The sequence below is a fragment of the Salminus brasiliensis genome, chromosome 8 (assembly GCF_030463535.1).
Source record: "Salminus brasiliensis chromosome 8, fSalBra1.hap2, whole genome shotgun sequence".
Lineage (NCBI taxonomy): Eukaryota > Metazoa > Chordata > Actinopteri > Characiformes > Bryconidae > Salminus > Salminus brasiliensis.
Window position 1 is genome coordinate 25,256,137 of NC_132885.1, and position 26,015 is coordinate 25,282,151.

At 41.3% G+C, this 26,015-nt stretch overlaps 1 protein-coding gene across 1 annotated transcript; it reads left to right on the plus strand.

Moving 5' to 3' along the window:
• Positions 1-4,790: 4,790 nt before the first annotated feature.
• Positions 4,791-25,781, plus strand: ccdc80 (coiled-coil domain containing 80). The gene is made up of 7 exons (XM_072685203.1): positions 4,791-7,088; positions 7,196-7,352; positions 14,091-14,227; positions 16,538-16,689; positions 17,879-17,982; positions 20,454-20,537; positions 25,070-25,781. Exons 1-7 carry the CDS (start codon positions 5,433-5,435, stop codon positions 25,387-25,389), a joined length of 2,610 nt encoding a protein of 869 aa, XP_072541304.1. The 5' UTR covers positions 4,791-5,432; the 3' UTR covers positions 25,390-25,781.
• Positions 25,782-26,015: the final 234 nt, after the last annotated feature.

Sequence of the window (26,015 nt, forward strand, 5' to 3'; positions counted from 1 at the left end):
AAATCAGCTGCAATCAAAGGATACCCCCAATCCTTTCAAAACAAGTGCCATGTTTTATCAGTTTTGGCACTCAAGTGAATGGATAGCAAGATAAGCAAACTCTCTGGAATGGAAATGGCAAGAACACACTTTCACTGAAACGGGAATGTTGCTAACCCTGATGTTTTTACAACTGGTTGCTGTAGCCCAAGACTACCACTCCAGAGTCTGCTAAATCTTCTCTTTTGCAGACAGACAGAGGGATTCACCTGTCTAGCAACCACAAGCAAGTCTTCCCGACCTCATCTTGACCTACATCATTGACCACCACCAAAAGTTATGGAAGAGTTCAAATTTCTTGGGGTACACAGACTTTTGCATGGTGCTTGTCTCCTACACTATGAAATTGTGCTTCTACTCACATTTTGAACAGGTATGCCCAAAGCCTTGCATGCCACTGCAGCTCATAACATCATTGTAAATACCAAAGGTCTGAATACTTAATTTTTTATTCTTTTTTTCTGTCTGACTGCAACTAATTCAGTAGAATAATCCAAATAGCACTCTCATTATGAGTCAAAGAAGCCTTTTCAGTACTATATAGAACTCTTTTTGTGTAGCGTGTAACTCATTTCGAAGTTCTGATCACTATGATCACACTATGACAAAATAGGCCAGTAGTGTAAATATGCACAAAACAAATCCACAGATGTCTTGGTGTAACCTTGAATAAAAAAAAACCCTGTGATTGATGTTGACTGTGCACAGCTAAAGCAGCCTTCATTTGCATTTCAAAACATTTAAGTAAAGCTTCTTTTTTACATTTTCCTTCATTAAGTTATTAGTTTCTCTATAGTGTCTTTATAGAAAACATTTCAGAGCTTCAAAACATCAGTCATCTCAGGAGTCAAATTATTCACAGAACCTTTGTTCCACAATGCAAGCTTTCCATTACAGGTTGATTTTCTGCATGATGGGTTACATCTGACACATCATGACTTGATAGAAGAATCAGGCTGGACCTCCACATGTGCTGCCCACGTTGGAGAATCGTTGCAGGGGCCAGAACTCAAAACGCTGGGTAAGAGAAAGGTTTGGATTTTTGAAGAGAAGCAGACCATGGGAAATTCTGTTGGGATGATTCAATTGATAGTCTGCATGCATTTGGCCTTTGTCCTCAAGTCATTGGCAGACGGTAGTAAACACAAATGCTGGACAGCTTGCTCAGCTTTTAGGTGCCTTTCATTTGGTCCTGATTTTAGAAAGCTGGTCCTGACTTGTTTACCACCAGGGATGAGTTCGTGTATGTCAGGGTTCAGCTGGGGACAGGCAGGGATCTACAATAATACTGTAATACTGTATTTTTTTATTCCCCAATTTAGCCGTGCCCAGTTCTACCCATGTCTGCATCCTGTTTTCATGTTTATTTCCAGAATTTGCTGGTGTTTCATTGAGTCCAGTCTTTTCTCTACCAGTTAACGTGTTCCCTGTGCCACTGGCTGCAACACAAACCCAGTTGGTGAGGTGTTCTTTTCATTATTGTTACTTATTACAGCCACAAACACTGTTGTAACTTCCTCCTTTCCCAGGACGTTCCTTTACAAACTCACACTGAATTTTGGAATGATGATGCAGGAAACCGCTTCCTCTGATGACTTTCCCATGACCATGAAGGTCATATTTATACAGGTGTCACTGCACATCCCACCCACCCAGGCTGGGACTGAGGCTAATTATGCTCAGACAGCTGTTCCAGTTTTTAGTTCAGTCAAGCCCAACTAGCTTCAATCTGTGAACAAATCAAATCCAGGTTCTCCTAGCACATTCTGATCGAGTCTCCTGATCAGGGATTAAGCCTAGTTACTATGTTCAAAAGTTTGTGGACACCTGGTCATCAAATGTTTCTTCAGAAATCAAGGTCATTAATAGAAAATTACTAACAGAGACTCTTCTGGAAAGGCTTTGATCTCCATTACCCCAGAGAAAACACAGTTGCACCTCTACAGTCCAATCATTAGGTGTTTTTCCCACTGTAATCAACACTTGCCGTTGACTTTGGTGGCCTTAGGCGCATGTACTGCTTTTTCAGAAGTTTCAGATGACTGTATCAGCCAAGTACTGTACCGGAATTCATTTACTAGTAGGGCTGTCTGGGTGCCTTTGGACATACAGCATATCACAAAACCTTTAACCACAGGATTTGTATGGGTGCATTGCAGAATATCCAAGATGTGTGTTTGAACATGTGTGATTTTAATGTACTGTCAAAAAATATGTTGGTAATTTATTGCCCGAAAAAGATGGTTTTGACTGCTTTCTTTTTGAGTGCAATGAATCAAACAGCTAGATGGTTTCGACATCTGGTGTAAATCTTAGCGTCATCTGTGTGGCTCATGCTGATCTCTGAGCTTTAGGTGTTGTCCTTTTTTTCTCATCTCATTTATTAATCCACTAAGCCTCCAAAAAATGAATTAACATGCAATTTCAACTTGAGTTGAGTTGGGATGGATTTCTTCTGTAGTTTCCATACTTTGGGTATACTGAATTTGTTGTTATGGCTACAGAAAGATTTATAGGCTGATGTCCTCTGAGCACTATAACATTATATATTATAATTTAAATCTGGACACATTTTATTAAGCTATGAAAGGATCAAAGCCGAAGAAAAGGAAACACTATATCATCATATTTCACGTCCAGGCTGCCTGTCAGGGTTTGTTATGTAGCCTGGTTACACTATACAAACCAGGCCAAAAGACGATGATACACACATTTGTTGTAGAAATTCCCGTTTTAAAAAGTGTGCAGTGGGTTTTAATTATTTACAGTGCATCTTTCGGTATCATTCAGTGGCTTTCCTGAAACAAAGACCATTTTCCTTTTATCTCAAAGATGTGCGTCTTCTGAGAGGACTGTACTTGCTCACCCAAGCTGCACTGAGGTCCAGCTAGTGGACTCTTAGGGGTTGCTGTATGAGTAGTGTACTCAAAGCGACAGATTCCCAAAGAGAGTTTTAATTAGTTCAGCATCAGTGGGAAAACTGCAGAGGAATTTTTATTATTTCCAGCTGCACACTTTGCCACATCTCTTTAGAATCCCTTAAAGGATACTCTCAACCTATTGTTACACTAAACACAAGGGCACTGTTTTCTTATGCTGTTAGGCCACATTTTTAGCTTTGGGCTCTTAAAACACATTCCTTATGGACCAAATGGAGGAAAACAGGTCCAGAGAGGGGTCAGATGAGAGATGTAACTGGTAATGAGAAAACTATGATGGAAAGCCCTGTGTTCAGCGCCAGGCTAAACAAGAATCCCTACAAAGCTCATAAGGTACACCACTCCTACTCAAATCTGGCCAGTGTCCTAATGTTTTTCCGAGGCAAACTGACAAAAGATCAACATTTTATTCTAAGTAGTTTTTGACCACTTCTACTGATTCCTAAAATGTTCACACAATGCTAAGGGCAGTCAGCGATAGTTGCTGGTATTTTGTGGTATCAACCTCCCCCCCCCCCCCCTCTCTCTCTCTTCATCTGTGCCACTGGCAGCAACACAACCCTAAAGCATGATATATTCACTCCCATGGTTCACAGTTGATCTGTCCACAGCACTTGTTTTACTGTATACTGAATTTGTTGTTATGGCTACAGAAAGAGTTATAGGCTACTGTTCTCTGATCACTATAACATTACATATTATAATTTAATTCTGGACACGTTTTATTAAGCTGTGAAAGGATCAAAGCTGAAAAACAGGAAAGACCAAGACCATAAAAATATTAAATATGAAGTTCAATGTTGATGTTGTTTTCAAGATGTTATCACTTATCTGGATGCTCTTTCAAGAAGAATACGCTGCACAGTGGAACGATGCACCACCCTCTTGATAGATACAATTTCATGCAGGTTCTTGGCAGCTATGGGGGTTTTGATAAGCCTGTTTTAACAGCATACCAGCAGTTCTCTCTGAGAGTTTGCTTGGTCCTCCAGATCTCATCTTGACTTCCACACTTCCCTTGAATGGCCATTCTTCAATAACAATCCACCATAGAAACCTGTGCTGGGAAAGAATGACATAGAAATAGATCAAAATGACCTTAGGTAATATGTACTTATAGGTAAGATATAAATACATTAAATATTAATTATGAGGTTTTCTGGACTTATCATTAAACCAAGTATTATTATAGTTTTTTGGTGTATGTGCCATTAAAAAAATGATGTCTTAAAGATATGACCATTTGCCATAGTAAATCAGTAGCAAGCTTTCTTAAATATACCTATTTCATTGTATCGAGTAATTCAATTAAATAATTATTAGAACTTGCTGCCCAGACTCTATCAGAAGTGACATTGGTTCAGGTTTTTATTTTTAGAAAAGTTTAAAATAGATGATGTCTAAAATAAAATGATAAGGCCTCACACTTTTTGCACACTCAGTTTTGGAATTCAAGTTTTAATTCTACTGTAGGAAAATTGTAGTGTTTTTTATTGTTTTAATTAGTCAAAAAAGTATTGTAATGTAATTAATTAATGAAATAATTAATGATATAATAAAATAATATTTTCTTTTCATTTTTATTTAACTATAAGTTAGGATCTAAGTTAGGATCTGATTTTTTTAATACTGAACAAACGTTACTGCTCCAACTCTCAGCTGCTCATTCATGAATAAGTGGTTCGGTTTCGTCAAATCGGAGCTTTTGGGAGGTGGGATTTCATGTTGTGAAATCTGGCAACCCTGGGCTGCTGGTGTTTCTCAGGGCTGCGCTGCGCTGCGGAGAGATCACACAGCACAGCGGAGGCTGAGGCTAGTTGCTGCCATGTCTGGGATATCGTCCAGTGATAAGGAGCTGGGGAAACTTTTCCGTCCCGCTTTTCTCCTTTTCTCAGCTGATCGCTCTGGATTCTTCGTGTAACTTGGTTATCGGAAAACTTGCTTATCTCTGGATAATTTGAAGTTGAAGGAGTTTTTCATGTGGATTGAGGAGCAGGAATTGAATTCTAACTGTGCGGACGATTCCCTGCCATCTGTGTGCAAAAGTCAAATGGAGCACTTTGGTATTTTTCCGTGTTGATTGAGCGTCCAGTGCCACGTTCATTTGAATGGCCGAGAAAATGTTCTCCACGTGAGGGACCAGTCACAGGTAAGCGTGCTGAACGTGCATGATGGGCGCAAAACAAATGCTGTTATAGGCTGATTTACACTTGACGTTCGGGACTAGTCCTTTTTTTGTAACTTGCCTGAAGTCTGATCTGCTACTGGACCGTTTTTTTAGTGGGCTGGACTGCCTGAGTTGACTAGAATCAGATATGGTTTAAAAAGTGGTTGCATTCTGCTGCACCAGGCTCTGGAATTTGCCCCAAAGGAATAACAGGCTGCTGTCAGTCATTTGGTTTTGGATTGATCATCTTTTTGTTTTCTGAGAGAACCTCTTTAGAATCTGTGAGTATGAGGGGGAAACACATGCTGGGCATTGCTGTGCTGTGCTTGTTGGCATGGGCAGTGTATGGGTCAGAAACTAGCCCAGCTGACAAACAAGCTGGTCTAAGACGGGTGTCCAGAATAAACAAAGGCCAGCGGCGAGCAGGCATCCCAATCCGAGAGAGGGTCACAGACAGACAGGAGGAAATGCAGGGAGACGAAAGCATGCGCTCCACCAGGTCTGGCCAAAGCAGGAGAGTGCTGACACGGAACAGTCCCATGCAGGGTGGAGCTCGAAACCCAGTCCAGCGGGACAGCAGTGTGCCTGCACCACGTGCCGTGGTGTCCCGCATGCCTACCAGTGCTGGCTCCCCCAACCTGTTAGCCACGTTTGCTGGGAAGAATCGTGTTCTGGTCATCTCAGCCCCTCATGAATCAGACGGTTACTACAGACTGATGATGAGCCTGCTCAAGCCAGATGTCTACTGCGAACTGGCAGAGCGGCATGTTCATCAGATTGTGATGTTTCACCAAGAAGGCGAGATGGGGGGCAAAGTGAGGCGCATAACTAATGAAGGGAAGGTGATGGAGGAGCCTTTGGATACAACCCTCATCCCCAGGCTCATGAACTTTCTCAAGTTAGAAAAAGGGAAGTTTGGAATGGTGCTTCTGAAAAAGACACTGCAGGTTGAGGAGCGCTACCCATACCCAGTCAGGCTGGAGGCCATGTATGAGGTCATAGACCAGTCCCCAATGCGTAAGATGGAGAAGGTCAGGCAGAAGGGCTTTGTGCAGAAGTGTAGGGGGGCTGGGGTAGAGGGTCAGGTGGTTAAGGGTGTACCCAACACTGGAACCCAGGTGGATCCGCCCTTCGAGAGGAGACCAGACAGAAAGGATGTGCGCAAACCCATCAGGAGACCAATCCCGACGACCACCACCCAAGCTACTACTACAACAAGGCCTACAACTACAACCACAACTACCACCACAACTACGACCACCACCACCCGTCCCACTACCACTACCACCCGCCCCACCACTACAACCACCCGCCCCACCACAACCACCACGCAGGCCACCACCATTGCCCAGAGGACAACACCATCTGCCCCCAAGACCACAGCTGAGCCTTATTACTACAACCGCAGGGGAGACCGACGCCAGCCTAAAAAGACCACCATCCAACCCACCACTCCTTCCTACTATTACACCAAAGCCTACACTGGAAAGTATGGGGACAATCACACTGATAGAAAGGACAGCACTCGTAACAGGTATCCTGGTGTCCCTCAACACAAGCCCAGCAAAGCAAAGCCATCCAAGAAGAAGAACGGTGACAGTGGACTGAGCAATGCATACGAAGATAAGCATGAGGTTGGCAAACCCACAGACACGTACCCTGAGGAGAAGGAGATCGAGGTTATTCCTACCAAAAAGGGAAAGGGTAAGCAGGACAAGACGGAGAAGAAGAAGAAGAAGGACAAAGCGGACAAGGTGCCAAAGAAGGACAAATCAGAAAGGAGGGGAAAGGAAGGGAAGGGAAATAAGAAGAATGGAAAGAAAGTTTCCAAGACGCACGAAAAAGAAAAAGAGGAGTACCAGAAGCCTACAAAGAAACCCCCACCCACTAAGGGAGCTCTGGAATCCTTCTTAGAGTATTTTGAGAACAGAAGACGGCTGATTGTAAGTATAGTGTGAGACTAACTTAGCTGTAGATTAGTACTATACTCCTGTGACAGCCCACTTACTGAAACTCTTCATGTGTGTTATTTCCATGACTTCTCTTATAGCTGATTACAGCTCCGACAGAGGAGAACAGCATGTATGTCCAGCAGAGGGATGAGTACTTGGAACATGTCTGCGAAATGGCCATCAGGAAAATCTCCCTTATCACCATCTTTGGCAGTTTGACCAACAGCACCATGAAAATTGACCATTACCAGCTGGGTAAGCCAAAGATTCTACTGAACCATGCACTCATACAGTAAGGAAAAAACAGCCTAGCTCAGAAACCTTCTAAATGAGTTTGAAATGGGTTCAAATGCCAGGCAAAATGCTTCAGATTTCGTAATCTCCCCCAGCCTTCCTGCGTGGTGGAGAGAGAGGGAGACAGTACTGTAATTCATCTTCACACTTTTCTGCACACTTAGAAAGGATATCTTTTCTCTTCTCCTGTAACTGCCCTGTTATCAGCCATAGCAGAACCTTATTTGACCTGCTATTTGAAGGAGACTGCACAGGTCCTCAGGTCCCGTCTAATGTGTTAACACATCCACATTTCAAGCTTTCCGCTTTCCATTAGCCACTGCCAAGGCGAAGCGTGGCCACCAGGGGACAAAAGTCAGCGACATTTACAAAATACAGCAACAACGTCCTGTTCTCGCAGCACTTAACTGGTTTGCGGTTTGAAACTATGCACGACCAGGCCAAACAGGGACTTTTTCAGCGGCCTTTTATTTTGTGTGGCGGATTAAGAGATTTAGAGCGATACCCCAAGCAAGAAGTCCCTTTGATCTGACAGTTGGCCACTGGTTGTGAGCAAAAGCAGTACTTTTCCAGACTGTGGCCTCACATGACATGGAGAAAGCGTAGGAACCTGGTGTTTGGTCTGAGAATGGACCAATTGGAGCTTTTTTAACTGGGTTAACTGAGTTCTCCCTGATGAACCAAATGGTGGTGGGGGTAGAAGGTCTGAGTCTATCTTGGCGCTCATTCGCTTTACTTTGTTACACCAGACATGGGAAAGAAGTCTGTTTCCTTTGCAGCCGATACTCCTAACTGGGAGAGGCTGAGTTCACCAGGATCAAGAAAGAGTCGGTTGTTGGCAAAGTAAGTGGCTTTTATGGAGGGTATTTATACCAGTGCTTAGGATTTGTGTTTATAACGGGACTTCCATGTTCTGAGCTTGTGCCAGTGAGTAGAATGGACTGAGAAACGTGTGCAGTACTGTTCTAAGCTCAGTGACCTCCCACTAAAAGTTCAGAATCAATGTTTTCAATCATATGAAACTTATCTGGTTGCGGGTAGATGTCTAAAATGCTTACAATATTGCTGTTCTTCAGCTGCTTTAGGTTGCACCCATTGCTGACACAGATGTGAAAATCCACACGCACAGCTCGTCTAGTCCCTGTAGAGACATATGGCCAAAGAATAGGAAACATGAACCTGTTGGCACCATGCATAATGCCAGGTGTGGGCTAGAGGGGTATAAAGCCCCCCAGCATTGAGCTGTGGAGCAGTGGAACTGTGTTCTCTGGAATGATGATGGTGCTTCATCCAATACATTTGGGTTGAGTTGGGGAGGTTGGGTGGTGAGCATCCAACAGCTGGACTAAGGCTCTTGCCGCTGAATGCAATCAGATCGTCACAGTAGTTCTCCAAAACCTAGCAGAAAGCCTTCACTGGACAGTAGCAACAAAAGCAGGAGACACTCTTTTAAACACCTCTGATTTCGGAAGAAGCAATGAATGAACAGTCCCAATACTTTTGTCCATATAGTGTAAGTAATGTTCTAAAAATACTTAAAATAATAAATATATACTATTCATAATCAGCACATCATATTTACAACTACACTGTAAATAAAAACACTAACATATGTTTCTAGATCTACAAATCGGTGAACCTTAATGCAGAGGCATTTATTTCCAATGACATGGTCTACAAATATTCTACTCATTAGTCACTAATGTATGCAGATATGCTAAATAAAATGACTGTAGGAGTGATGTCTTTGTTACTCACTTCACTGCACAAGCTGTTTTGCTTGTAATAAGCTTATGAGTTTTAACAGCCTAAAGTAATCCAGTAGGCTGTGCAGTAAGCCGTAATTGCTGAATGCGATCAGAGATGACATCGCTGGGTTCGCTGCTGGTGAGTCATTCAGCAGTTATGCTTTTGTTCCACTCGGTCACCAGTCTACCCTGGGTCTGCATGGTAGGGTCACTCCCAAAGCAGTGGAAATGACTGGATGAGAAATGAGACTGAAACAGGTGTTTAGATAACTCCACCAGTGTCCACCAGCACCATCGCCTCCTGGACAGGCTGGTGAGATTTCAGTGTTGTTCAGACTCAGGACTGAATAGCTTAACTCATTCAGACTGATTGAGTCTCAGTGTGATGGGCTGTTTCAGTGTTGAAGCTGAGTATGCTGGGCAGTTTTAGTGTTTGCACAGTCTCTGTGTGTTAGTGTGTTTCAGTGTTGAGCTTGAATCTCAGATTGTGTCCAAGTTTCAACATTATTCTGAGGTAGTCGTTCTTTTTCATTATTCCATCCAGTTGGTGCAATGTACCAGCCCTGCCCACTGCAGAACTTCCCACAGCATGGTGTTACCACCATCCATGCTTACTATTTGGTACAATGTTTATTGGGTTGAACGCCTTTTACTCCTTCAAACATAGCTCTTATTGTGGATTCTATTGTGGAAGCCACAATGCTGTGTTTGAGTCTCAGTGTTGTGTGTAAGTCAGTGTATTAGGCTGCTTCAGTGTTAAGTCAGATTATGCAAGTGTGTTAGGCTGCTTTAATGTTGAGTCTGGGTTCCAGTATGTTAGGCTGCTTTAATGTTGAGTCTGAGTCTGTAAGTGTGTTAGGGTGCTTCAGTGTTGAGGCTGAGTCTAAGTGTGTTAGGCTGCTTTAGTGTTGAGTCGGAGTTTGTAAGTGTGTTAGGGTGCTTTAGTGTTGAGTCTGAGTCTGTAAGTGTGTTAGGGTGCTTTAGTGTTGAGTCGGAGTCTGTAAGTGTGTTAAGCTGCCTCAGTGATAAGTCTGAGTGCCAGTGTGTTAGGCTGCTTTAGTGTTGAGTCTGAGTCTGTAAGTGTGTTAGGGTGCTTCAGTGTTGAGGCTGAGTCTAAGTGTGTTAGGCTGCTTTAGTGTTGAGTCTGAAAGTGTGTTAGGCTGCTTTAGTGTTGAGTCTGAGTCTGTAAGTGTGTTAGGGTGCTTTAGTGTTGAGTTGGAGTCTGTACATGTGTTAAGCTGCCTCAGTGATAAGTCTGAGTGCCAGTGTGGTAGGCTGCTTTAGTGTTGAGTCTGTAAGTGTGTTAAGCTGCCTCAGTGATAAGTCTGAGTGCCAGTGTGTTAAGCTGCTTTAATGTTGAGTCTGAAAGTGTGTTAGGCTGCTTCAGTGTTGAGTCTGAGTCTGTAAGTGTGTTAGGGTGCTTTAGTGTTGAGTCGGAGTCTGTAAGTGTGTTAGGGTGCTTTAGTGTTGAGTCGGAGTCTGTAAGTGTGTTAAGCTGCCTCAGTGATAAGTCTGAGTGCCAGTGTGTTAGGCTGCTTTAGTGTTGAGTCTGAATGTGTTAGGCTGCTTCAGTGATGAGTCTGAGTGCCAGTAAGTTAGGCTGCTTTAGTGTTGAGTCTGAGTCTGTAAGTGTGTTAGGGTGCTTCAGTGTTGAGGCTGAGTCTAAGTGTGTTAGGCTGCTTTAGTGTTGAGTCTGAAAGTGTGTTAGGCTGCTTTAGTGTTGAGTCTGAGGCTGTAAGTGTGTTAGTGTGCTTCAGTGATGAGTCTGAGTCTGTAAGTGTGTTAAGCTGCCTCAGTGATAAGTCTGAGTGTCAGTGTGTTAGGCTGCTTCAGTGTTGAGTCTGAGTGCCAGTGTGTTAGGCTGCTTTAGTGTTGAGTCTGTAAGTGTGTTAGGGTGCTTCAGTGTTGAGACTGAGTCTAAGTGTGTTAGGCTGCTTTAGTGTTGAGTCTGTAAGTGTGTTAGGCTGCTTCAGTGTTGAGTCTGAGTGCCAGTGTGTTAGGCTGCTTTAGTGTTGAGTCTGTAAGTGTGTTAGGGTGCTTCAGTGTTGAGACTGAGTCTAAGTGTGTTAGGCTGCTTTAGTGTTGAGTCTGTAAGTGTGTTAGGGTGCTTCAGTGATAAGCATGAGTGCCTGTGTTAGGCTGCTTTTGTGTTGAGTCTGTAAGTGTGTTAGTGTGCTTCAGTGATGAGTCTGAGTCTGTAAGTGTGTTAAGCTGCCTCAGTGATAAGTCTGAGTGCCAGTGTGTTAGGCTGCTTTAGTGTTGAGTCTGTAACTGTGTTAGGGTGCTTCAGTGATGAGTTTGAGTCTGTAAGTGTGTTAAGCTGCCTCAGTGATGAGTCTGAGTGCCAGTGTGTTAGGCTGCTTTAGTGTTGAGTCTGTAACTGTGTTAGGGTGCTTCAGTGATGAGTTTGAGTCTGTAAGTGTGTTAAGCTGCCTCAGTGATGAGTCTGAGTGTCAGTGTATTAGGCTGCTTCAGTGTTGAGTCGGAGTGTCAGTATGTTGGGCTTTTTCATTGTTGAGTCCAAGTACAGTGCTTTGGGGTTTTCAGTGTTGAGTCTGGAGTCAGCATGATGAGCTGTTTTAGTGCGGGTCTGGCCGGTGTCGGGGCGTTCTCAGACTGCCAGCACACTGCGGCTGGTCCCAGTCCATCAACAGGCATCAGAGACAGAGCAGAAAGGAAGTGTGTCTGGCTGAATGGGCTGTGGTTTTGGAACCACAATTAAAGACTTATTACTGTGGGTCCGTGCAGTGCTGTACAGCTACAGTAGCCCTTCTAATTGGGTACATGCATCAAACGCAGTCTTTCATTTTCTTGCTCAAGGGTGGCTATGATGTAATTCACCGTAACTGGGCGTTTTATGTATTTACTATTTAAAGGATATAATCAGCAGCAGGCTCGAAGGCTGCAGCATATGCCATTTTGGTATGTCAGTGGCTGAATATACAAACTGCAAGTGCTAGTTGTTGTTACTTTCCCATGAGGCTGAAAATGAAACACGTTGGTGCTCCTGAAAGGCACAACTGGTGAAAATGGATGGTCAGATCATCAAATACCTCAAATTCCATTCCTAACATTGCTACAGTCCAGTAGAACATAATTGACTGCGTCTGGGTCAATATGTTAATGTGCTATAAGCGTTCTGATCACCCTCAGATGTTCTTTAAGAGTTTTTGTTGATCTGATTGAGCAAGTTTAACAATTCTGGCCATTACAACAGGCCAAAATGGCCATGACATTCTCGTCTATAGTGAGTGAGATGTAGACTTCCAACCACTGTATGCTGTAACTGCAATATGTAGCAATGTAATATGACTGTATAAATATGCCTGCTATGGAGTTAGCCATGAATACTAATCACTAATCAGCCCACATGCCCTTTTCATCGCTAGTGGAAAAAACTGCACTATTTATTGCAAATGCTAAATTCAGTCATTTCACTGACACCCTTGAGCAATTGGCGCCTTCTCCAAATGCATTTAGCTGGACACTGGTCAGCAGTTGTAAAAAGATATGAGAACTTGTTTTACACATCTTGGAGGAAGCACACTATTGCCTTCACACTGACACTTGGTCTCATTTGCTAGGAGTGCTAGATAGTGGGTGAGAATCGGAGACAGCTAGCAGTGGAGAGGTAATTGGGCGAAAATCCCAAAGAAAATGCTTCACGCTCACATTAAAGAATCTGACACTCCATCATTGTCTTTCAAACAAGGAATGTATACTGGAAATCCGAGTGAGAAATTCTTTGAATTTTGAGGAAGGCAAAACAAACACTCTGGCTTGGCTGGGTCTTCCTGCACTGTTTCACACATCCATCCAGTTCTTCAGTGGGCTGAGAGGGCCTTTCACACAAGCTGCTGGGTTTTTATCTGTCTCCTTTTGGACAGGAGGAAGCTGGTCTCCCAGAATAAACACCCAGTACTGCTATATTAAAGGGCTGCAGCACTTGTGTAAAGTGTACTGCATGTCTGGTGATTTTCCATCCAGACAAAAGGCAAGGGCCAGAATGATTAGTCAGCCTTTCACTGATCTTAGCAGCTGTTTTTATTCAACTTTTAGGTACTTTATGGTTTACGTACGGTCTGTGTAACCTGCTCTTTTCCATTAAGAATGTGATTTCTTAGTTATGTAAGGAAGTTGTTTTGTCTGTATTACTAACTCCCCCTTTTCTCTCATCATGGCCAACCCTATAGTGGAGAAATATGACCATCCTACCCAACTGAGTGGGGGGCATTTGGTGATGTTTTAAACTATCAGCCACAGAAAGCTGTGGCAACTCCAGGAATTGAACATGCTACCTCCTGACGAAGAGTTCTTGGGCAAGACTCACGTCACATTCACAAGTCATTGTGAATCATTCTTGACTGTGTATTAAATATCCCTAAGTCTGAACCATGGAATAACTGCCAGAGTTAACAAAGCCTAATTATTTAAAATATTACTTATTTCATATCATTTTGGATACATAAAAGAAACAGAATTAAAACAGAAGTCATTTTGAACATAGAACTCTGTATGCATTTGTCTTGCACATGCAGTGCACTGATAATCCACCAGTGATTAGAAAACATGAATCTGTTTTAGTTTCTTGTATTTGTAATTAATTAATATGACACACTTGGCTTTAAAGGGATATGTAAATGTAGGGAATTGTTGGATGATTTAATTTAATTGAATATAATTTTAAAATAATAAATATTAATACAACTATTAAAGGGAATTATTTTTTTACTGAATTAATAGTTTATCTTTCAGGCCTAATTTATATAAAAAAAAAGAGTAAATCGCTACATTTTGTAATACATACACAAATACAGTAGAATTGTATCATGGCTTAATTATCATGATATTATCATATTGTCGGACCTCTAATGATTCTCATGCCTAATGTGGACCTGCAATTTTACTCTATAACTAGTAAGTTTAAACAGTAAATTTGCTCTCCTTGCAGAGAATGACAGAACTATGAAGGGTCTGCACCAGGAGGACCTTGTGAACCAAGATCTCATCACAGAGCTGAGGAAAGAGTTTGGAATGGTCTACAATGATTTCTACATGGTCCTTACTGATGTGGACATGAAATGGAAGGTAAGAGCATTCAGCCAGGTTACATAACCCCTTACTTGTTCACTAATTACCATCAGTTTTATAGGCCCTAAAATAGAACCCTGGGGGACTCCACAAGATATGCTAAATCAAACTGTTTCCTGTAGTTTATGTATAACGATAAGAGTTCAAGGGGATAACATGCCAGTAATCATAATACCCCAGTGATGTCTTTCTAACATTTTCAAAACTGAGCTATAACTTAGTCAAAGCATTTTAGAAATCGGCAAGATCAATACACAATCCACACAATTACCAAAAGGTTATTAATACTTTGAAAACAGAAGAGTGTCTGTGCAGTTCTTGTGTGGTGACTTTGTGTTTTAGCACTTTAACACTGTAGGTATTTTTGGCCTAGCTTCGAGTTTACAGTTGCTTTGGTAGCTCTGGTTTATAAACAGCAGATAAGATCAGCTGCAACTCTGACTGCCTTTGACTTTCAGTGAAGAAAGGTTACGCTACACTGCTATTTAGTGCACACAGAAGAGACTGAACCCTTCATTCAAAACCCTATAATGGCAAATGTCATTTTCTCTGGTGTGTAGTGCAATGCTTACATCACATTACATTTTGACCGCGGTGCAGCTTTTATTCTCAGTATTTCTCAGTGGCATGTTTATAAGTGCCAGGGTAAAAAACGAGGGCCTGTTTGCACACAGCCAGTGTATACAAAGAGGCCAGTGTGTGGGCAGCCCGCTGAGGAGGCAGAGTGTATAGTCTCATAAAACTGCACTGAGCCGTGACTAGTCTAGATGCCTTAAAGCTGTTCTATTTCTTTGAGAAAATGTCTGATATCTTTTGGAGTTATTCTAATACCAGATTTCTTTTTAATTGTAAAAAGGTCACAGTCCTTTAGAAAAAAGTTTTAAAGAACTAGTCATTAAAAGGTTCACACTTAAAATACATTACATTCATTTAAATTATTTTTGAGGGTTTCTAAAAATCATGCAATTTAGATGAATTAGTGGTGCTAAAAGTTCCTAATTGTCTTTGAACTTGCCATGTTTTGAGTCTTGGTTCCTCTCAAGGTTTCTTCCTCTCGACCCGAGGGATTATTTCTGTGCCAATATTACCGCTAGAAAACAGGCCAAAACAGGCTTGGACCCAGACTGTGCTCTTAGCGTCCTGTTAGTGATCATGATTGACTACAGCTGTCTCCACTTTGCCAAGGTCTGGAAGAAGATCCAAAGTGTGAACAACAGAAAAACCACCAAGGCACAGGCCTGTCATTCACTGGAAGCTGTGAACAGCCATAACCCTATCAAAATATGCAGACTGTGCTTAAAATTCGGATAGTTGCCAACAATTTAATTGAACTAATAATACCAAGATAAGTATCCAACTAGAATTCTGACAGAATTCTATAACGTTAAGGTACCAAATGCTAGGTGTGCTGTATATATATTTTAGATCCTGTGTTGATTTTCTTTACACAGGCTGTTATTTTTGAGAACATCCAAACAAATTCAAATTCAACTTCAGCACCAGATGCTGGTTTTTCATGAAATACAGAATGTTGTACATTAATTCTGCTGCAGAATTAGGCATTCATGTCTATGATGAGTTTATGTAAACGTCCAACCACCACAACAACGAGGCAAGATGACACTAGTCATCAAAGTTAAGCCATCTGTAAAACCTTTTTTTTTTTTTATCAAAATGAAAAAAATTAAGGAATATTTCAAGGAATATCTCAAGGAAGAAAACTCAAAAAGGAAACCCATGCTCCTAATGTCGACACCAGATGATAATAAAATGAAGGAAAACAGGAATAAAAACAACAATAAAAACAAACTGGATTAAGAAAATATTGTAAATGTGCCGCCAAGCCATAAACGATGCATAAATCCATGCAGATAAACAGTCACAAGCATAAGTCATGCAGGGAGGTGAGGATGAATCAATGCAGTCCCCCAGAGCAGGACAGTGGGCAGCAAGGTTTGTCCTTAACAATTCAGCATTTACCATAAAAACCTTTTCTCCAAAGTTGGTGGTGGTTTACATACTCCCACAGAGGACACTATTACCAAAAGAATATGATGGGAAGAACTGGGATATTTCACTGTTTTTTGCTTTGGATCCATTCCTTCCTTGAATCGCCTGTTTATTGTGGTTTGAAGAAAAAATCTTGGGAATTCTTGTGAGATGTGTTGTTATGATAGGCCCAGTTGCACACATAATTTTAGGTTTGCCTTTTATTTTGGTCCAGTCTAAATGTCTTGAGAAACTAGTGAAGATATTCGGTTGCCTTTTGCTGAATCTGCATCTTTTTTTTCTGTCCCTTATTCCCAGCAATTTTATGAAGTGCCCATTGCCATGAAGGCTGTATTTGGCTACATCGACACATTCTCCTCTCGCATCCGAGAAATGGAGCAGCAGAAGCGAGAGGGGGTGACGTGTAAAAAAGAAGACAAGCCACGATCCTTGGAGAACTTCCTCTCAAGGTAGCACACACAGTTTACTGGGGAAATGGCTGGGATCCCTACTCCACGCCATTAATACACACAGTGTATTGTAGTTTGATTTATTTTTTGGATTCAGGTTAAGGTATGAGTAGTTGCTTAAGCGCCTTAAGTTTTATAGGCAGTATTCGTCTCTTTTTGAGATCCTTGTGGTCTACAATAAAAGGATCAGTTTCCAAAGTGAGGGGTTTCAGCAACAGACAGAAACAATCCAGATGCTGATGCAGGATGGATTTAAACCCAGAAGAAGGCTGTAAATACTTGTGTTTGTAATTTTAGCATTTCCAAGATGGAAACCAGATCATTCAGTGGTTTGGTATAAAATGCTTAATTCAAAGAAAATTTTATTCTGAATTTTTTGTTCACATCTGATATAAGGTTTTGGTCTCAAACATCACAAAAACATACATGTATGGCAGAGAGGTACATGGAGGTTGTAAAATTATTATTATATTATTATTTTGGATTTGCTATTCTATCAGCATCAACATTACATGGAAAAAGCACTCGGATAACACATGCAGGTTCGCTGGTCATGTTGGATAGGAAACAGAATAGCTGTATTTTGGTCGTAGCCATCACAAACTCTAGTTCCAATCACAACCACTGTAAAGAAATGCAAAATCTTTTCTACAATTACCAGGTTTACACAATTTACACTATCACCACTCTGAAAGATTTTAAAACAGACATCACAACCTCTGAAATAGGCAGAAAGTTTGATAAACTGGTGAAATGACTATAGGAAGTAGATTATTTTTCTCACAAATATACTAAGTAATAGTAAAATCACATTTTTTTGAGGAACCTACGAGGAACCTTTTTCTTCTAAAAACCTTAAAGCACCTTAAAAGATCCCTGCACAGTTTTAAATTGAAGAACATCCAAACTCAATTAAAGGAACCTCAAGGAACTTATACATTTACCAGTGTAGGCACATGCAGCTGAGACCTCATATCGTACACAATCAGCAAATTATTTATAAAAAATAAGAAATAAAAACATCCTGAATCCCTTTGAACAGTAAAAGCCAGTCTAATTCCCAAGCCTTTTGGCAGCATCATGCCATTACATTTAATTTCTCCCCTAATGATCCTAATGATCGCTGTGGTCCCAGACATGTCGTCATGGTTACAGTCTGGTAGTTCTTTTTGTGTCTGTGTGATTTCAGGTTCCGCTGGAGGCGCAGATTGTTTGTGATATCGGCTCCCAACGATGAAGAGTGGGCCTATCAGCAGCAGCTCTACGCATTGTCCAGTCAGGCGTGCAACCTGGGTGCGTCAACGTGATTTCCCATGAATATTGACATTTGTGCTAAATACTGAACAGTTCTGTAGTAGTTATATTCATGTCCAGCCACTGTACCGCTCAGCTGAAAACAAGAACTGACAAGCCTCCTGTTTACAGTACGTATGCCGTTTTTCACATGCCGAAATCTGCCAAGCTGGTAAATCTGTGCACAGTTGAAAGAGAGAGCTGACTCTGATTCTTGGTTGTCAGTGAAGGATGATTGAAACCAGGCCATTTTAACTGTAGCTCGGACTTAGCCAGCCCTTGTAAAGTCCGTTTCGTGTAGCCATGGGATTTCTCACTCTTTATTATTTCTAAAGCATGAATTCAGAGTGGTTCCCAGATGACAGTATTGGCAGGACGCTTAGTGAGAACGGTTTTGACTGTGCACGCAACAGCTGTCGCTTTTGCCTCGTGTTCCAGTAATCCTGACAGCCGCATGCCTCAGGCTAATAAATCTTTGCGCCACGCACATTTGAAATGTGGCTCTTTAATTATGAGTAATGTATTGCGCTCCCATCCTGGGCTTGGACAGATATGGGGTGAGCCCCCACACCGTTTCTATGGCTGCACTTGTTTTTCTTGTCAATCCTTCTCCCAGTGGCCCAGGACATGACCTTAGCTTTTGCGTGGCCACATTCAGAACAGCTAATGGTAGGGTCCGACAGCAGGGCTGTGCTGCTTTCAGCCTAAGGCTTGGATACAAAAGAAGAAACATTCCACAAATAATGGCTGTGGAGATCATCGTGCAAAGATATCCCCGTCGGCTACTGATTTAGCAGCATGAAATTAGTCAGCACAGTCGCTGCAGGTTTAGAAACCATTTAAGCAGGTTGCGCATTAGCAAGATCAGACACTCTTAAAAATAAATGAACCAGAAAAAGGTTCTTGGTGCTGACACCATGGAAGAGCCGCTTTTGGGTTTTCACACTTCATTGCAAGTATTAAAGATTAATCCTACTAAAGATGGAGTGAAAAGGGGCTTTTCTGGACAGTGATTGGCAATGGTGTAGCCTCAGCAGCATAAACAAACCAGAGCGGTTCATTTTTTAAAGATTTTATTTTCTGTCAGTAGTTGGATTTAAATGTGTGTGAAATATCAGATTACAGAGGTAAAGTTACATTCAACACAGTTAATATGGTAACTGCTTCGGTTGGTTCTGGTGGCCAAAACAACACATTTACATTTTGAGCATTTGCTAAAGTAAGTAAGTAGCACCATGGCTAGGTGGTTAAGGCAACAAATCATTTAAGCATGAGTAAATTAAGTCAGATTTAGCCAACAAACTATACTGAATGACCTTTTGTCTTATTTACTTTCTCACTGCCCGACAGCTCAGACATTCAGTCTGAGCAAAAACAGAAAAAACAGATCCATCATTCTTCCTTTGTTTTTCATGTTCTTTGCCCTGATTGTTATGTTTATCAGCTAGTGGCGATACCTGGTCACTAGGGCTTTCAGATCAAGATAAAAAGCAGAATTATTCTGCTATATGAAGATATTTCGATAATGATTTTTGGAACACTATGAGCGTTAGGTCATAGTTAGCATGCCATGCACTCACCTAAATCCCCCAGAACCGCTCGATCATCAAACTGCTCTCGTAAGCTAAAAGGAACCTTTGGAATTTAAGCCCTATGTTAGTCATTTTGCCATGGTCGAGGCGTTTGTTTGTTTAATGCTAGCTCATGAGTATTCAGTCAGGCATACTCAAGAACCTTTTAGTGGATGATACCTTCTAAAATGCTCACACTCTATAGCTTATTATTCACTGGGTTACTGATTATGGGGTTGTGTGTTCAATACCCAGGTGTACTAAGCTGCCACTGTTAGGCCCTTGAGCAAAGGCTCTTAACCGCTCTGCTCCAGGGGCAGTGTAGCGTAGCTGAGCCTGTGCTCTGACCCTGGTTTTCTGAGATATGCAACAAAATAAGAATCTAATTGTACTGTACATATGAGTATAATATATGTATGAATGACAATACAGGTACATTACACAATTCAGTAACTATGTGGGAAGTGATGCAAACTGACCGAGTTATCCCCAGGTTGTCAGAGAGGAACGAAATCTTGATCAGTTTTTTTTTTTTTTTAATTTTTGAAAATTCCTCTTGAAAGATGATCAGGCTAACAAGAACGATTCTGGTAATCCCATTCCACATGCTTGGCTAATAAACAAAAGCCTAGAGTTCTGTTTCCTTTCTGTCTGACCTGGCATTGATTACCGCACTTGGCTCTCAGTCCTGACTAAATAAACGTAATCAAGCTCGATGAGAATCAGTTCTGTGTATTAACATGCAGCTCGCATACCAGATCATAATCGCCAAGACTGAACCGTCCTTCTGCTGGGCTAATGGGAAATTACTGAACACTTGGGAAAATGTAGGGGTTGATTTGTTTTGGCACTAGATATGTCCAGTAACAGATTGCAATGTGTGTGTGTGTGTATTTGCAGGGCTTCGTCATATATCGATCCTGAAGCTGGTGGGGACTGAGGTGGTGGACATGGGTGGAGTGTTGGAGCTGTACCCCATTAATGGTAAGAATCATCATGCTAAGACATCTTTTGATTTATGACTGACTTATATGGTAGGTGGTGGAAGTCATCCAAAGCATTTGCCAAGCATTCAGAGTCATCAGTGTTGCAACTGTCCAAAAATAATGGGACAGTATCAGAGTCTAATGAATGAACAGACATGTGAGACTCTCCTATCATGCCTTGATGGATGACGCCATGTGCAAAACTGGCTCTTTGGGGGCCGTACCATAAACGAATGAAAATAAACATGTGGCTACTTCGGCAGCCACGTGTTCAGCTCCTGGTCTGAGGGTCGAATTAGAGCTTCTCAGCATGCAATTGTTGACACTGGAAGGCTTTGCTCAGCTGTAACACAGGAACAGGAGGTAGGCAGTAAAGGCGGGATCACGCCCTCAATGATTCAGTCTCTCCTGTTGAACCCATTGCCCTGGAGGGCTTGTTAAGGATCACAGCCTTCTCCAAGAAAGTAATACTTTACACTACAAAACTGCCATATAAACTGAATACCACTTGTGATGCTGTCCGATTATATCGAGGTGGGGAACTCCCATCCTGGAGGGCTGGATTCCTGCATAGTTGTGTTTTTTTCCCCTGCTCAAGCACACCTGATTTAACTCACCTGTTAATTACTAGGATTAGTTTGACATGTTAGAGCAGGGAAATCACCAAACTATGTTATGCCTTGGCTCTCAGTTCTCCACCCCTAGATCATATGGATTTTATTAAATTATACATCATAGATAAATCCCCAAGATTTGAGAGTCATTCTACGAAAACGTAGAATTAAATTATTATTTTTTTACAATCTACAACATAAATGATATGTTAATCCTCCAAAAGAAAATTTTAGAGGATTAATACTTCAGGCAGAACATCCTTATTAATATTACGCTTTGTATTCAGACATGGGAGGCATATTCACAATAAAATGTAACTTTGAATGACGGCAGTTCTTCATGTGGCCAAGTTCCTGACCCATCACATAGCCAATCAATTTGAAATGTCCTTTTCTTTACGAGTTCTGTAAACATTTAATAAAAAACAGTTTTACTTAATTATTTTGTGGGACGGGGTGGTTGGGTTAAGCTTGACTGAGCCTGTCTAACATTAAAAAGCAACAAATCAACAATGTAAAAGACCTTTTTTGTCCCTGCCTCTTTTTTGTGTCATTTAAAGCAATATTCATTTTTACTAGACAGAACAGGATGATAAGTGATATTAAGGGACATACACAAATTCAATTATTATTTTTTCGTTTTTTCCATTGTTTATTTACTATTCATAGCTTAAACCTTTGGAAACACACTGGCACTTTTTTGTGCTTAATGCATCTCATCAAACATTGCGGACACAAATGGCACCTATTTCGTAGAATGACTCTTGTGAACTGTAATGAACCATTTAAACCTTCACACAGCTTTTAGAGTGCTGGTTCCGATTACTGCTTCGTAATTGAGAAATAGGTAATGCAAAAGTTTGGGAACCCCTGATCAAATTACATACTGTTGCTTTAAAAGAACATATTGGAGAAATAAAATGGCACAGGGGCACATTGTACAGATCATGTTGTATTTTCCCGAATATGTTAAATTCAGCATATATATACAAATTAAGTTCTAACATTTGCAGACAGATGCCATACATTTCCTCTAGAAGGTTTGTCCATTTTTTTTCTTCAACAAATTAAAATTTGAATGCCTAAACATTTGCATAAGACTGTAACTGTCATACTGTCAACTGTTTGTAGGAATTCACAGGAATGATGAGCAGATCTGGCCAGCATCTGAGATTTATCATGTTCATGTCTGTCGTTGCCGATACTAATATTGAAACATAAACAATTAAACAATAATTGAGAAGTTGGAGCTAAATCTACTTGGATTTACATGATAGAGAAATATAACCCAGTATTTCTATAGGTTTTTAAATGCAGTAAAATATCATCATGCATCTCTAATTTTATGTAATTTTACACTGATGAGCAAAAACATTAACACCACTCACATAGAGTTACATACAGTTACTCAACAGTCAATGTTCATAGGCGACATGTTGAATGCAGGAAAAATTTACAGGCATGAGGACCTAAGCAACTGTGACTAGGACCAAATTGTTAGTGGTCTGAGAGGGACAAATCAAAAACCACAAACGCATCTGCGCTGATGTGTGAGGGCAAGGAAAGCAATCCTATCTGGTTAGAACTGATCGAAGAGCTACTGTGGTACAAAAATTATAATTAATAATGTTTTTTATTGAGAGGAAAACTACACAACAAACACATTGCATTGTATTCTGCTGCATAGCTGCAGACCAGTCAGAGGTCCGATGCCAACCGCTGCCAAAAGAGCCTACAATGGGCACACAAGCATCTGGACAAGCATCTAGACCTTGGAGCAATGGTAGAGGGTCACATTATCTGATGAGCCTATGGTCTGGTACACTGATGCCATTTACTTGTGGGATGCACTGGCTCTGCGTCAGACCCACTGGATCTGCTGCTGACGTCTTGGTGCCAGATACCACAGGGCACCTTCAGGGGTCTTGTAGAGTAAGCTGTTTTGGGGGCATGCAGATGATTGAGTTGGCTCGTCTGTGTCCATTATGTTTGTATATGATGATTTATCGTTATTGTTCAGGCAGTGGAAAGTATCGTGATTTGTGTTTTTGAGTTTGAGTTTCATCACCTACCCCAGGACAAACCTGCAAGCAGGGAGATGTTTCCATCATTTTCACATCCCCGAAACCACAGCCGTTCCCCATGTGCTTGTGCAGCTGCTGCTGCATCGAGTGTCAGGCTTTCATGTGTTTCAAAAGCTGCATCAGCAAGTCTGAAGGATGGCCTCTGTGATGCTTTTAGATCAAACAGCTGTTTGAGTAAGCAGTATTAAAAGGGCTGACTTAAGAAGCAGCCACAAAAAACCCTCCAAGGCTCTCCCATTTAAGACATGAAAGCAAGGCTAAATTCTGTGGATGCACGTCAGGCTCACAGAGACAAGTCTGCTTTTGAAATGTGTGGAGAGGGACTGTTTTCGTACACTTTAGTCTTACGTAAGAAGCTCCACCTATGGTGTTATTGCTCCTTTCTAAGCCACCTCAGTACTTTGGAGTGGCCTGCTGCCTTCATCGTTTCTGCTGTGAACAATGTTTGTACAGATGGATGAGAGGATATGTTAAGGCAACACAGCTTCTCTCTTTCTCTCTCTTTCTCGCTTACTCTCTCGTTCTCTCTCATTTAGCCTCGACTCCTCTTTACCTTCTCAAACCAGAGCAGGCCGCACTAAGAGTCCTTGGACATTATGTCTGCGTTTAACATCAGCATATGAACAACAGTTGGAGACATAGCTTCTCAAACAGGCTCTGATGCCAATAAGCTTATGATTGTTGGTTTGCAATGACATTATTATTATTATTATTAATAATAATAATATTAATATTAAATATTACATTTTCTAAAGGATAAAAAGTGAATTAATCCTCCACAGAAGACAACACTTAAATATTCACATGGAGTGCTTGATTAAACATTTTAAATGTGCCACAGTCTCTATTAAATTAGTCAATTAAGAAAATAGGTCGTAGTTTTGCATTAATGAGCGGATTGATTTTGTCCCCCTGTAGATGTTCAGACTGGTAAAACACTGCAGTTTCAGGGTTAGAATTAGACATGCTGTGTGTGTGTGTGTGTGTGTGTGTGTGTGTGTGTGTGTGTGTGTGTATGTGCATTTGTATATCTATGTCAACAAGCCAGGTTTGGAACAGCAAAAATAGAATCTTACTGACATAAAATGGTTATTGTTGGACAAATCACCTGTGTTTAAAAATGCAACAAGACTCATATAGGAAACTATTTATAGATTAAAAACTTATATGCATGAAAAGTCCAGTTTAACTTGATTTAGTGAGGTACACTGTATAAAACACTGAATACAAATCTTAGTACTCAGTGTTTTTGACCCCGTTTACACCTGGTCACTTCAGGGGTTTTGGTTGTTGAATGAGGTTGTTGGATATGTTTACACTGGAGTAACATGTGTCTCAGGCCTCCTGCTGAAAGAGTCTTTTTTACTATGCATTTTTGTGTGATTTGGCCTTTTCCAGATATAATCTTTGTATAGATTTTTGTTAGTATGGTGCTCTATTCTCTATCTGTACCAATTTTCAATCCTCAGAAGAAAATACTAATGCATGTAGTGTTTATGTGTGTCTGTAGTTCCAGGCTCCATCTTCCATGAAGGAAGAAACGTGTTGTTTGATTAACATGTAGCTGAATATTAATATTAATAAATATTGCAAAGTATTAATATGGGTATTATTTCTCATCCCCTGAAATGGCTAAGACCCACCAGCATCTCCAGACATCTATACCTCATTGCTATAACATCAGCTGGTTGCATTGTCTTTCATAATAATAAGCCATAAGATCCAACAAGACATGCAGTTAACAGTAATCATTACTCTGCAAATTGTGTCAAGTCAAGGTGTCCCCAAACCTTTGGCATGCATGTGAGCTTCTGCATGTGTGTGTGTTTCAGGCAGTGCCACGGTGGAGCGAGAGGGCTTATCTGCTACTCTCGTGAAGGACATCAGGAACTACTTCCAGATCAGCCCAGAGTACTTCTCCATGCTGCTGGTGGGAAAGGACGGCAATGTCAAGTCCTGGTACCCGTCCCCCATGTGGTCCATGGCCATCATCTACGACCTGATCGACTCCATGCAGCTCCGCAGGCAGGAGATGGCTATCCAGCAGAGCCTAGGCATGCGCTGCCCTGAGGACGAGTATGGCAACTACGGCTATCACCACGGCTACCACGACGGCTACCAGGAGGGCTATCACCAAGGATATGGTTACTGAGGGGTGTTGGTCAGCCCGCGGCCTTTTCAGACGGGGCTGTATTTTCCACTGGACTGAGTTTCAGTGTCAGAGGTCACACTCCATACTTCCTCTTTTTACTGTTTTTCCATTAATCATTTACAGCTGTCACTGTCTGAACGTTCCTCCTTTCTCCCGTAGGTCCACAGCCTCTGCCATACTGAGGTTGTATAGTGTTCCACAGCTATTGACAGTCTTTTGTAGATAAAGATGATATACTTTTGTATTTATTGGACATTTGCTCTGAATTAATGGACCGTTTTGAAGGTCACAACTCGCTTCTCGTTTGGATTTTGTTACTCTATTTTTTATGCACTGTTGCTTATATACTGTGTGTTATTTATAATGATGCCAATAAAAACAGCCTGATTTCAGACCGGCCTCATTGGTTCATTAGCAAAAAGTCATTTTTACAGTAAAATAAAGTGAAATTGAGTGCTGGAATGTGCCTGTATGGAACAGTCTAGTTCATCTACATTTTCTTAACTACATCACCCCCTGATGGCCAGTCTATAGTTCAGCAAGGCCTTCATAACTGGGAGTTGGGGAAGATGTGCTTATGATACCCTTTGGTTCTACCTGCAAATAACTTCTAAGCTTTAAGGACA

Excerpts from the sequence above, each read along its gene's own strand:
- ccdc80 (XM_072685203.1), top strand. The coding sequence starts at position 5,433 with ATGAGGGGGAAACACATGCTGGGCATTGCTGTGCTGTGCTTGTTGGCA. Across the intron at positions 14,228-16,537 it reads ATGTGGACATGAAATGGAAG|CAATTTTATGAAGTGCCCAT; the intron begins GTAAGAGCATTC and ends CCTTATTCCCAG. Across the intron at positions 20,538-25,069 it reads GGAGCTGTACCCCATTAATG|GCAGTGCCACGGTGGAGCGA; the intron begins GTAAGAATCATC and ends TGTGTGTTTCAG.